General features: G+C 49.8%; 1 protein-coding gene across 1 annotated transcript; it reads left to right on the forward strand.

The window, feature by feature from the left end:
• The first annotated feature begins 560 nt into the window (after positions 1 to 560).
• On the forward strand, positions 561 to 11,548 carry LOC149348005 (uncharacterized). The gene is made up of 4 exons (XM_089587855.1): positions 561 to 717; positions 6,718 to 6,825; positions 6,971 to 8,831; positions 11,029 to 11,548. Exons 1-4 carry the CDS (start codon positions 642 to 644, stop codon positions 11,330 to 11,332), a joined length of 2,349 nt encoding a protein of 782 aa, XP_089443981.1. The 5' UTR covers positions 561 to 641; the 3' UTR covers positions 11,333 to 11,548.
• Positions 11,549 to 11,809: the final 261 nt, after the last annotated feature.

The raw sequence follows: 11,809 nt of genomic DNA on the forward strand, positions 1-11,809 counted from the left end.
GCCACGCGTGACTTGTAGACGCGGCGCACTGCATTCCTTCTTTAGACGCGGCGCGCCGCGTTCCTTCCGTTAGAGGCGTTGCGCTCGCTTTCGCAACCTACCAGGCTTAACCAAAGCTAAGCCCCCGCCAATTTTTCAGCCAGCGTCCGCTTCGGCGGACGCAGTTATTGCGACGCGCGTCTTTTCTCTCTTTTTCTCTTTCTTATCTTTTAACACTCATCTATCTGCCCGTGGCAGCGGTGGTGGCTCGGCTTGAGCCAGTCGGCAGGCCCGTGCACTTTCCTTTTCATCCTTCTCTCAGTCGCAACCAACCAACCCCCTCGCTCGAGCCGAGCCACCACCGCTGCCACATGCAGATAGAGGAGAGTTGAAAGAGGAAAGAGGGAAAAGAGACGCGCGTCGCAACAACCGCGTCCGCCGAAGCGAAGACGCTGGCTGAAACAACAGACAACCCAAGATCTCCCAGTTCCTGCGACGCCTTCTTCTTTTCTTCTTTCACACCCTCCTTTATCCCTTTCCTTAATGCGCGGTTTGAGTGTCCACTGAGATGTGAGAGGCTGTTACTGCGTCATTTCCTCTCCTCAGAAAAAAACGCGCGCTCCTCAATCCCGGAATGCCTTTCGGTGCGTTTGCCGCAAGGTATGTACTCCGCGCAGACGACGCGGATCCGCTGCGCCACAAGTCAGGCCAAGGAGACTGCTTCGACCAAAGCTGCAGGTAGGTGGGGCCGCTGAATTCTTCGGATAACCTCTGGTACGAATAATGTGTGCTATGCAGCTTCAGACAGAAACATCGTTTGTTAGACACCGCGGTGGCTCAGTGGTTGTGGCGCCCGGCTGCTGACCCGAAAGATGCGGGTTCGATCCCGGCCGCGGCGGTCGAATTTCGATGGAGGCGAAATTCTAGAGGCTCGTGTACTATGCGATGTCGCAGTGTACGTTAAAGAACCCCAGGTGGTAGAAATCTCCTGCGCCCTTAACTACGGCGTCAATCATAGCCGGAGTCGCTTTGGGACGTTAAACCCCCATAAACCTAACCGAAACGCTCTCTCCGCGTTCAGTCCTGGCGGCCATCCTACCTTCGTATTTGTGGTCTAAATTTGGTTTGGTTTATGGGGGTTTGACGTCCCGAAGCGACTCAGGCTACGAGACGCCGTAGTGAAGGGCTCTGGAAATTTCGACCACCTGGGGTTCTTTAACGGGAACTGACATCGCACAGTACACGGGCCACTCGAATTTCGTCTCCATCGAAATCGACCACCGCGGCAGGGATCGAACCCTCGTCTCTCGGGTCAGCAGCCGAGCGCTATAACCACTGAGCCCCCGCGGTACCTAAATTAATAGTGTGGTATAGTGAACCGGGAAAAGTGCGATGAAGACACGAGAGAAGTGCAGTGCCTGGTTCAGAGGCATTTTATGTGTCTAGAAGAGCGACAGTGAAATTGTGTTGTGTGAGTAGCGCTCTTGGTGAGACGCCGAGCAAGGTGCTCGAGTAGAACTTTTTTTCTACCAGCTCGTCTTATTGAACCCACCTAAGAAATAAACATACAATTAGCTACTAAGATACTATGTTTAGAAGTTGTACGACTGAATGTTGAACTTAGAGACTACCATTATCGAATCTTTTTTTTAAGTCGCTTTCAATTACAGGTTTCACGAAGTCCTTCGTGAACCCTGTAATTGAAAACAACAGTCCTAGCCGTCGCGGTGGCTCAGCGGTAATAGTTCTCGGCTGCTGACCCGAAAGACGCGGGTTTGATCCATCGAAATTCGACCGCCGCGTCCAGTATCGAACCCGCGTCTTTCGGGTCAGCATTTCGATCGATCGAACCCGCGTCTTTCGTCGGGTCAGCAGTTGAGCGCCATAAGCTTCGAATTTCTTGAACTTCGAGTCTCGATGATAGGTGGCGTCCCTACACATGCATCCCGCGGTATTTTCAAGGCTGCCTCAGGCCCTTCATACGCCGTGTGGTTAGGGAGCAGCAGTGATACAGCTGCACGGCTCTGAAGTTTGTTTTGGTGAGACCACCTGATCTGACTCTCCACGGATAACTTTATTATGGTGGACAGCACAATAATCGGCAAATATTTGCCGTTTCTTCGTCGAGGGTAGGTGTAAGCATTAAATGTATTGCGGCACCGGTGTAGCACGGTCGAACGGCTAACGAATGTTGCAAGCCCAGGTAGACCTCTGCCAGGTCCCTTGAATGCCAGGCGTGCCACCTCATTCGGCCGCTTCTTTGAGCTGAGCAGCCCGCTTGGTCTGTTCAAAGAATTCGGGACTTATGTGCCGCTCCCGTCAACACCTCTTCTCCCAGGTGGACAACGCACTTAGCTTTCCTCGCCGCTGCTTTACGTGCTGACCGGTCCAGCCACGTCTCTTTTGAAGCGAAAGGCTTCACTAGGCTAGTCAACACCGGGTCTGGCGCATGCTCCGTGATCAGAAGCAGCCACAGCTGCGCGTGCGCAGAACCGAGTGACGTCACAGAAGAGGCGCAGGTGGTGGGAGCGGCCGCCGCCGCGACCGCCACCGCGACTCCGCCGCCTGACCTTTCGGCGCAGCCGCGCGCTACTGCGCATGTGCGCCGCCTCCTCACCGCCGCTACTACTGCGCGCTCGCCTCCTCGCCACCGTTTGACCTTTCGTTGCAGCCGCGTGTTTACCACTGTTATTACGCATGCGGAAGGAGGGCTATATAACGCGCTGGCCTACACCGTTATCGCGGTGCTCCCAGTGCATTGTGCGCGAACTGCGACAGCCATGACGTCAAACAAAGCATAACTGCAGCTTTTCGCCTGTATATCCAGGCTCAACCAGAGCTAAGCCACTGCCAATTCTTTTCGGGCTGGATAGCGAGCTCAGCGTCCTTCGCAAGTATCGTTGGTTAGCGGAAGCTTGAGCTAGTTGGTTCAACATTATCGTAACAGCACATTGGCGTGGGCGTGAAAGAGACAGGGCGTCCGTATCCCCCCTGTCTGCGCAAACTTTTCGCGTCCTCCTCTTTGCGCTGTTTCGGTAACCTCGTCTCTTGGCCCGAACTTCCTTGGAACAGCGTTCGGAGAGCTGCCTTATCACTAAGTTTTCGCGGCGTGGTACGTGACCTAACCATGCTTGGATTGAACGTTTCTCACTAAGTTCGCGCACTGACACTGGAAAACCAGAGGCCAGAATTTAGCGGACCGTCCTCACCAAATGAGGTCCTTCTTCGGTATCGCACTCCTGGCGGAGTCAGACAACAAATCATTGAAGAGAGAGAGAGAGTAGTCACGCGGACAGGCTGTTTGCTTTTGAAGTGATGTGACTAATGCACGCAGCGACTTGCGATAGTGAAGTCATCAGTAGACTGCACCTGGTAAAGCCAATCCTCGACGAATGGAAGTGGGGTAAAGATCAAGAACGCTTGATTGAAGTTATGCCGCGTTCGCATCGAACATACGCACTTAACACCTCACTTCTTACCAAACAAGAGCCGCGCCCGTGGTGGCTCAGTGGTTATGCATGGTGCTCGGCTGCTGACCAGAAAGGTGCAGGTTCGATCCCAGCCGCGGTGGTCGAATTTCTATGGAGGCGAAATTCTAGAGGCCCGTGTACTGTACGATGTCAGTGCACGTTAAAGAACCCCAGGTGGTCGAAATTTCCGGAGCCCTCCACTACGGCGTCCCCCACAGCCTGAGTCGCTTTGGGACGTTAAACCCAAAAATAAAACCTTAGCAAACAAGAAAAATCTTTTAAATCGAGAGCGGCGCCGATTTCGCTTTGTCTGCACCTTGAACAGGAGGAAGGGAGCTGCTTAACCACGTGATTGGTAGAAGCTGAAGCCGCGCGCTCCGCCGTCGCCGCGACCGCTGCGCGCTGCCTATTCAGTGTCTCGCTATGAACGAAGCAAGTCAGCCGGAGCCGACGTCCTCGACAGGGGATACTCGCAGACTTCAAGCCAAGTCTGATCATCCGGTCGCCACTCGCATCCGTGCGAGGGATTTAGCAAGCGATAGGGAGCGCAAACGCGCTAAACAGGCAGCCGAAACCGATGAAGAGCGGGAGCTTCGAAAGCAACGGAAATGCGCATAACTGGCCCCCTGTTTACACGGTGAGTGGGGTCGTGCGAATGCCCAGGAGGAATGCGGGCCTCGAATTCTGTTGCTAATGTTTTACCTCCACAACCCCCTGGGACAGTGGGCACCTCGGCCGCGCTTTAAGCTACGTGGCGGTAGTGACAGATGTGCGCTGGATGCGTTGGCATTGACAACGTTGTGGCAGAAACGCAGCACTGAAGACATAGGCCATCGGCGTTCATTGGCGTTGACAACGTTCTATAGTAGGATACAACTTAAAAAGAAACAGCAGTTGCTAACACTGGGCCGTGATCCGCGGCGCCCTGTATTACTCCGCTGGCCAATCGAAACAGTAAACGAAATCAGGTTTTAATGTTTGACTATATCAAACAATCCACGTATCAAGATTATAAAGCTCATATTTTTTTTGTTCTGGCAAGCTTCAACATAAGAAAAAGAGGAAAAAGTTGTCAGCGATACATCTGTGAACCTTTTTTAAGCTGAGATTTCGTATCCTGAACGGTTCTGTTGATTGCACATGAGGTTTCTTTCTGCGCATGCCTAGGTTTCTGCATATTTATTCATTCTAAAAAAGCGCAAAAAAGACACGGACAAGAGGAAGAGACGTACAAACATTACACATTTGCTCCATGTTCAGAGATTAAAGTCAGATGAATTAAGTGAGCGCTTGTCCTACGTCGTTCTGGAGCTGTGTGTGTGTTTTTTTCGGTGCTACTGTTTTTCCTTTCTCGAGAACAAGCTTCTTCTTTAGGTAACAAGAAACGGTTAAGCAACGAACTACTTTTTCATCATGGAGCAATTCTGTGCGCGGAGGCTGAATATAGGAGGAGATTCCGACTATAGACTCCGATGATTTTGAGGAAAGGAAGGGCGCTTAACTGGCTCCCTGGGTCAGTGAACGCCTCAATCGCGCTTTGAGGTACGCGGCTATGGTGAGAAAGAGGAGAGAGAGAGAGATGTGGGCTGCATGTGTTAGCGCTGACAGCGTTGTGGCAGACACGCGGCACTACAGCAATATATAGCAAAGCTTGGTTCCATACTATGCTGGCAACACTTCTTTAAAACATTATTAAAAACAGAATGAATAATGGCCCTTTTTACAAGTTTCGAATGAGCTGATGCATATGGCAGGATGGGTTTTTTTGCTCGAGGCTCGTACGACCAACACACATGGGACGGAGTGAAATGAAGGGCGAGATCTAAGAACCTGATAGAATCGTTAACTGATAGAGGTTTTGTTGTTTTAACCAGAGATGTGTACATGTCAAAAGCAATAGACAGCTTCCTTGCTGTGTTTGACAAGCGCGATGATGTCAAAATGTCGAAAATTAAGAGTCAAGCAAAAAAGCTAACCAACAAGTTGAATTTAAACAAGTTGTCGAGTATGATTGAGAACTGCCACAAGAGCAACCTTGAGATTTTTTTCTCTGCAAAGACCCATAAACCCAACAGGCCGTTTCGTGCAATAGTTTCAGAAGCAGGGACATGGCAGAAGCATGTCGCAAGATACTTGCAACAGAAACTCAACGTTTTAACGATCGATGACCCTTTTAGAATAAGAAATTCTGACGAAGTAATCGCCTTCCTAAAAGGATGGGATCACGATAAAAAGCTGCAGGGATTTTCAGTCGACGTAAAAGACATATTACACAATTCCCCAGGCGGAAATCTTGTCAGCTGTGAATAAGCACATAGAAAAGCATGGTGTTATAGCAATATATAGGCCGGAGCGTGACTTCACACTGGTTATGCAAGCGAGACATGCGCTTGCATAACCAGGGTTAGCTGAACTAAGCCGCAGCCTTTTTTTCTGTGTTATCTAGGAGATGAAGTGGTCACAGTATACCACATACTATTCTCATGCAGAAAGCTCGAGAAACTATGACAAAAGCTTTTCACAGTATTTTACAACACTCTTTCTTCCACACCAACTTACTTCAAGATTAAATGTAATGGAAAGCTTTTCGGGATTTTTAGGTTCTTAACAGTAGGAAATATTACAGCGAACTGTAGCACATTAAAGGTAGAGTAGTCAGTCACCACTGCACTAGTTTTTTTTTTCAACCTTGTGCTTGGTGCGTGACAGCCTTAGTTGCTTATGCGTAATAAAGCACAGTAAAAAGGTCCGCAATTCAAAGAATTCAAGAAGGCCTCATGAACCACTCTGTGATATTCAGCGTACCACACACAGACTTACAAAAAAATAGCGACAAGCGAAACGTTCTATAGCTGTACTGAGAGCCTTGAAAAACATAGAGAGTTTTTTCAGCATATAAAAAGTTATCATGTAAGGCTCGCGGAAATGGAGTAGAGGAAAGTAGACCGCAAGATAAAAAGTGATCTTGTGATACTTTTGGGGAGCATTTGCAATGGGGGAAAGTATAGTCCACAAGACAGTCTTCTTTAACATTACAAATAAAGGTGTAGGCTGTGCATCCGTTCCCTCAGCGCACAGGTAGTTGTTTATGAAATACTGAATGGCGCCATTCAGCCCGCTGACTCCAGTCACATGAAAAGTTGTCGCAGCGAATAAGATTAAAAATGGGAATTATTGGCATCGCTATCCGGTTATGCCATTCTCTACTAGAAGTGTATAAGAATCATGAAGGAGTTTGGGAAACATTGTGAATGCTTAATCATCGCAGGTGATACGGAAAGCAGTGAAGACCCCAGAAAGGAGACACTGTACACTGGAGCGCCAGCTTCAATGCATCCGCGCAAAATTCCCCTGGAAAGATTGGACGGTGCCACTGGTTAGTTGTTTATGAAATACTGAATGGCCATACAGCCAGCTGACTCTGGTCACGTGAAAAGTTGTCGCAGCGTCGCTATCCAGCTGTACCATTCTTTACTAGAAGTGTATAGGAAACATTATGAATGCATGCTTAATCATCGCAGGTGAAATGGAAAGCAGCAGTGAAGACCCCAGAATGCATCCGCGCAAAATTCCCCCGGAAAGAATTGTCGGTGCCACTGGTTTGTTCTCGGGAGAACCCATTTTCCTGGCCCAATCCTGCACTGCGACCAAAACCCAAGCATGCCAAATTATTCACCACCTCTCCACGTTGAACGAAATGCTTTTCCAGGCCCATTTGGAACTGCGGGAACAAGCACGAGGACGTGTCGGGTTCACCTTAGCGAGCACCGACTGCCCTCACATCCCAGACAACGGGCCGACAACAATTGGGAGAATGCCCGCACTCCTCTGTGCGCTCATCAAGAAGCACCATTGCGTTACAGAACTCGACATCATCGTCAGCCGACTCAAGTACTACCAAGCCACTCTGCACGATGTCCTTCGTGACAATGAGCACATCGAGAACATCAGGCTTCGAGGTCCCATCGACATGGGCCGTGGACTGCTCATTTTATTCACGGCAGTGCCGTCACTGAAGAACCTCAGATACTTCGAGTGCACAGCGTCTGAAGAATTCAGAGAGCCTCGTCTGGAAGCGCTTTCAACGCTCGTGTCGACGACGAAGACGCTTCAATCTCTTCACCTTCCCTATCTTCGTATGACGTGGACAGACTCGAGGGACCTCTTGACTGCAATCACAGGATACCCTTTTCTGAAGCACCTTTCCCTGAACTGCGCAGTCTTCGCAAGCGCACCAACTGAATGCTGTGACGCATTCGCACGTTACATCAAGAACAGCAGGACACTGACGACACTTTGTCTGAAAGGACAATGCCCGCTACATGTCTCTTCTACCAAACTAATACTGCAAGCGCTGCGCGATAACAAAAGCATCATCACATTGGAAATGGAAAAAGTTGGTGTCGATGAAGAGGCCGTCGAACTCGTGGCCAACATTTTTGACCAAAATGATGTCATGCGCCGCTTTTACATTTCTAGTTGTTTTGAAAAATTGTTCATTTCACGTAACGGGTATTGCGATGCATGGCTTCGTGCGTTGACAGGAAACAAAACCTTGGAAGAAGTCACTCTGCCGCTTTGTATTTGGCGGCCCCAGCAGTGGAGGCTGTTTTTCAGCGTGCTTTCTAGGAAGCACAGCCTGAAACTCTTGACCGTAGGCATGGATGACATAGATGAGCCTGACTTCCAGGAAATCTGTAACGCCGTGCGTGAAACCGGGGCAGAGGACAAGGTTACCTTTAACCCGCACTATGCTGTTTCCTGCTCGAGGGATAACTTCAGCCTCCTCCAGTGCAAAAGCGTCACCGATATTGTTGCATCTGTGAGTGGCAGAAGCGGAGGTCTTAAACTAGAGAGATTCCTGGGCAAGCTTACCCCGTTAAGCCACGTGACATCTCTGACCCTCCTCATTGCCCCATACGCATCCACTAAGGATCTGTCGTCTTCCATCGCCAGCTACGTCGGAGCCACAACAACGCTTAAGACGCTACAACTCATCGTTTCGATGCGTCCTTTCTTTGTTAGGGAGGCCATGAACATGTCCTGGAAGAAAATAGCCGAGTCTCTCTCTAGAAACCGAAGCATTGCAGAATTGCGCATAGAGGCAGGCGAAATGGAGGCAGAAGATGTGAAATCCATGGCTCAGGCTATCAGGTGCAGCGAGAGTATCCGAAGGTTCTGTTTTTGGGATACAGCAGCTCTGCTGTCAGGCCGTTTCCTGAAGCAGCTCTCCGTGGACATCGCCAGCAACTACAGTCTTGTCCACGTCCACTTTCCCAAAAGCAAGGGCCGGGACGCATTCGCTGTCTGGGACACGGCGCGGCGCAACTTCAGCTTCGTGGCGCGGGCCTCCCAGTTCCAGCGGCAAACTGAGCTCGAAAGGTGCGTATGGATGATTCAGAGTATAGTTGGAGTGCCGCCATAACAAGCAATCTGCACAATAATTCCATGATGCACTACGAATGTGCTTTTACTCTGTACCAAATAAGATTAGGTACCAAATTTACCCCATAGGTTTCAGTAGAACAAGCCATTGAAATATGGTTTGAAATATTTGAACTGGAATATAATAATTTCTCGTTATGCAGTTTAGCTAGCTGCCGTAATTTTTGCTTATAACGAGGCTGTACTGACAACGGAAGCTGCTCGTTATTCTTCGATCAGAACTCAATCTCGGTCAGATGTTTAGGAGAATCCCCCAAGATGGAGTAGGTTTGTAATCAGGAAGTAATTACTCATTGGCATACACCCAAGCGCAGCCATACGGCTGGTAAAGAAAGCTATACAGGTTTCTCTGAAAGACGCCGTAGTGAAGGGCTCTGGAAATTTCGACCACCTGGGGTTCTTTAACGTGCACTGACATCGCAGAGTACACGGGCCTCTAGAATTTCGCCTCCATAAAAATTCGACCGCCGCGGCCGGGATCGAACCCGGTCCAATTTAATGGAGAAAGAGAGAGAGAGAGAGAGAGAGAGAGGGGGAGAAAAAACTTTTATTTGAATTGAGGAAGGTTGCTCGAGCAACTTGGGTGGCACCCCTAGTCCAAGGCGCCACTGGCTTTAGCTGACTGACGGACTTGCTGAACCAACTTAAGTTGCTGATCCAGGGTCTCGCTGGTCAGGGCCACCTCTCACTGCTCATATGTCGGGTTGGATACAGTTAAGTGTCTTGGTTTCGTTGTGCATTCCCACGATATGTGGTAGAGCGTAGGGCAAGCTCCACACCAAGGGCATGTATTCTGATATTGAGTGGGGCTAATCTTGTGTAGGATGAAAAAGTTAGGGAAAGTGTTGGTCTGAATTTTCCTCCAGTCTATGGCTGCGGAGGAGTTAAGTTTTATGTGAGGGGGTGGTTATTTTCTGCGTTCCAGCCGAATATGTTCTAATCTGTCACCATAGGTGCTAGGCATGGGCGCAGGGTAAGGATGAGGATCCGCCCGGTTGGTTAAATCTCGGGCTAGATCGTTGGCTACCTCATTTCCAGCTAGTCCTTCGTGACCAGGTGTCCATGTTAGTCTGTGTGTTTGGCTGAGATTGCCAAGTAGCTGTGTTGCTCTTGAGGGAAGGCTGCCATTAAGAAAGTCTCGGCAGGCTTGTTGGGAGTCTGTTATAACGTGGGAGGACTCTCCTCTTTGGTCTTTATGTTTGATGGCGATAGCTATTGCCAGAGCCTCTGCAGAGGAGGGTTTTTTTGCATAGATAGAAGCTTGGAGAGCCGGTTTTAGTTGGTGGTCAATCGCAGCGACTGAGAACTTTCCCGGCGTGGGGTAGGCCCCAATGTCTACGTAAACGGCTGCACGGTCGCTTTCTAGGTGTTTCTGAAGTGCCTTTGCTCTCGCTTGTCGTCTGCCTTGCTGATGAGCATGATGCATGTGCCGTGGGATTGGGCTAACGGTGATCTTTTCTCGGGTTTGGATTGGAAGAGAGGTTTTACTGCCTCTTGTCTCCAGCCCCGGCCATGTCCCTAATTTAGTCAGGATCGTCCTGCCCGCATTGGTTGTTAGAAGACATTCTTTCTGGCTTTCCAAGAGGGTTTATTGGAGCTCGGTAAAAGTGTTGTGCAGACCAAGCTCTAGGAGTCGTTCTGTAGAAGTGGCTATTGGAAGATATGATCAGTTAATTTAATGGAGGCGAAATTCTAGAGGCCCGAGTTTGAGGATTTCACGACAGCAGGTGTAATGGAGCACCGTCAGTGCAACGGTAGTGCCACTCCACTTGTTCGGGCAGCAAACGCCGATCCCACAAAGCAGTGCTTATGCCCACTGCAGCTCTTCAGTAGCAAAAAAAAAACGCACAGATAATGGCTGCCAGGTGACGGAGCTTTTTTCCAGTTCCAAATTCACGTTTGTTAGTTTCCGCAATGCAGGCGTCCTTTTTCCGACCACATCAACCATGGCAGCAAATAAGTTTTGTGAAATCGCGAAGTGGCATGCCGCGGCATGGTTTCTTCCAGGCAAACCAGGGATTGCGTAACTAGTGCAAGTTCTCCATGCATACAGTTGGGTGCAGACCGCTGCCCTGAAGCGCATAATATAGGACTGTTCGTGTCTTTTGCAAAGAACGTTCTGTTCTGTTTACAGGGTCACTGCCGGAGCTCTGGAGCAGGTGTACAAGCACCGTGCTCTCTTGGAGGAGTTCGCCGACGTGGAGCGAATGTTCGTGGAGGAAGCGGCGGACACGGTCAAGGCTGGGTTTAGGACCATCGAGGACATGCACGTCTTCATGCGGCTGGCGGGCGTTGTTCGCACGAGCGTCGAGTGCCATGCCCGGCAAGATGGCCGCGTGCAGCTGGACGACCTCAATGAAGACTGCTGGAGGGTACTGAGGCGCTATATCATGCTAGACGACGTGGTGCCGGTGGCTTCGGGCGTGTCTGGACCGTGATGAGTGCCGGTCCATATCACCCTCCGGATTTCCTACGCCAAGGAAATGCTGTCAACTTAAAGTCCCCTAAACGGCAGGGCAGTTTTTTGTTCATTGGTGCGCTTTTTTTTTATGCACTTGTGGGTGACTGTTGGCGAATGAGAAAAGCAGCATACGATGTTTTTCATGTCTGAATAAAAGTTGCGACTTGCAGCTGCAAGTTGTTTTTTTCCTCCATTGTGGTGGCAGAAGTATATTCTTATGTTTACAAGCCGAGATTACAATTGTCCTGAGCCGCTGCTTGTACAGGGCTCGGCATTCTGGACCGCGACTACACCGCAACCACAGCGCGCCAAGAGGACTGTCGAGTTGCGGTAGTGCGATGCATTTAGAAGCTTGGGAGAAGTGAATTTGTGATATTAAGATGATGAAGATAACGGTAGTTTTCCATGGAGCACTGAGATGTATCAAGCTTAGCTCTTTTTAGACTGACGCACC

Source organism: Amblyomma mixtum, chromosome 4, assembly GCF_055824585.1.
Source record: "Amblyomma mixtum isolate Tamu chromosome 4, ASM5582458v1, whole genome shotgun sequence".
Lineage (NCBI taxonomy): Eukaryota > Metazoa > Arthropoda > Arachnida > Ixodida > Ixodidae > Amblyomma > Amblyomma mixtum.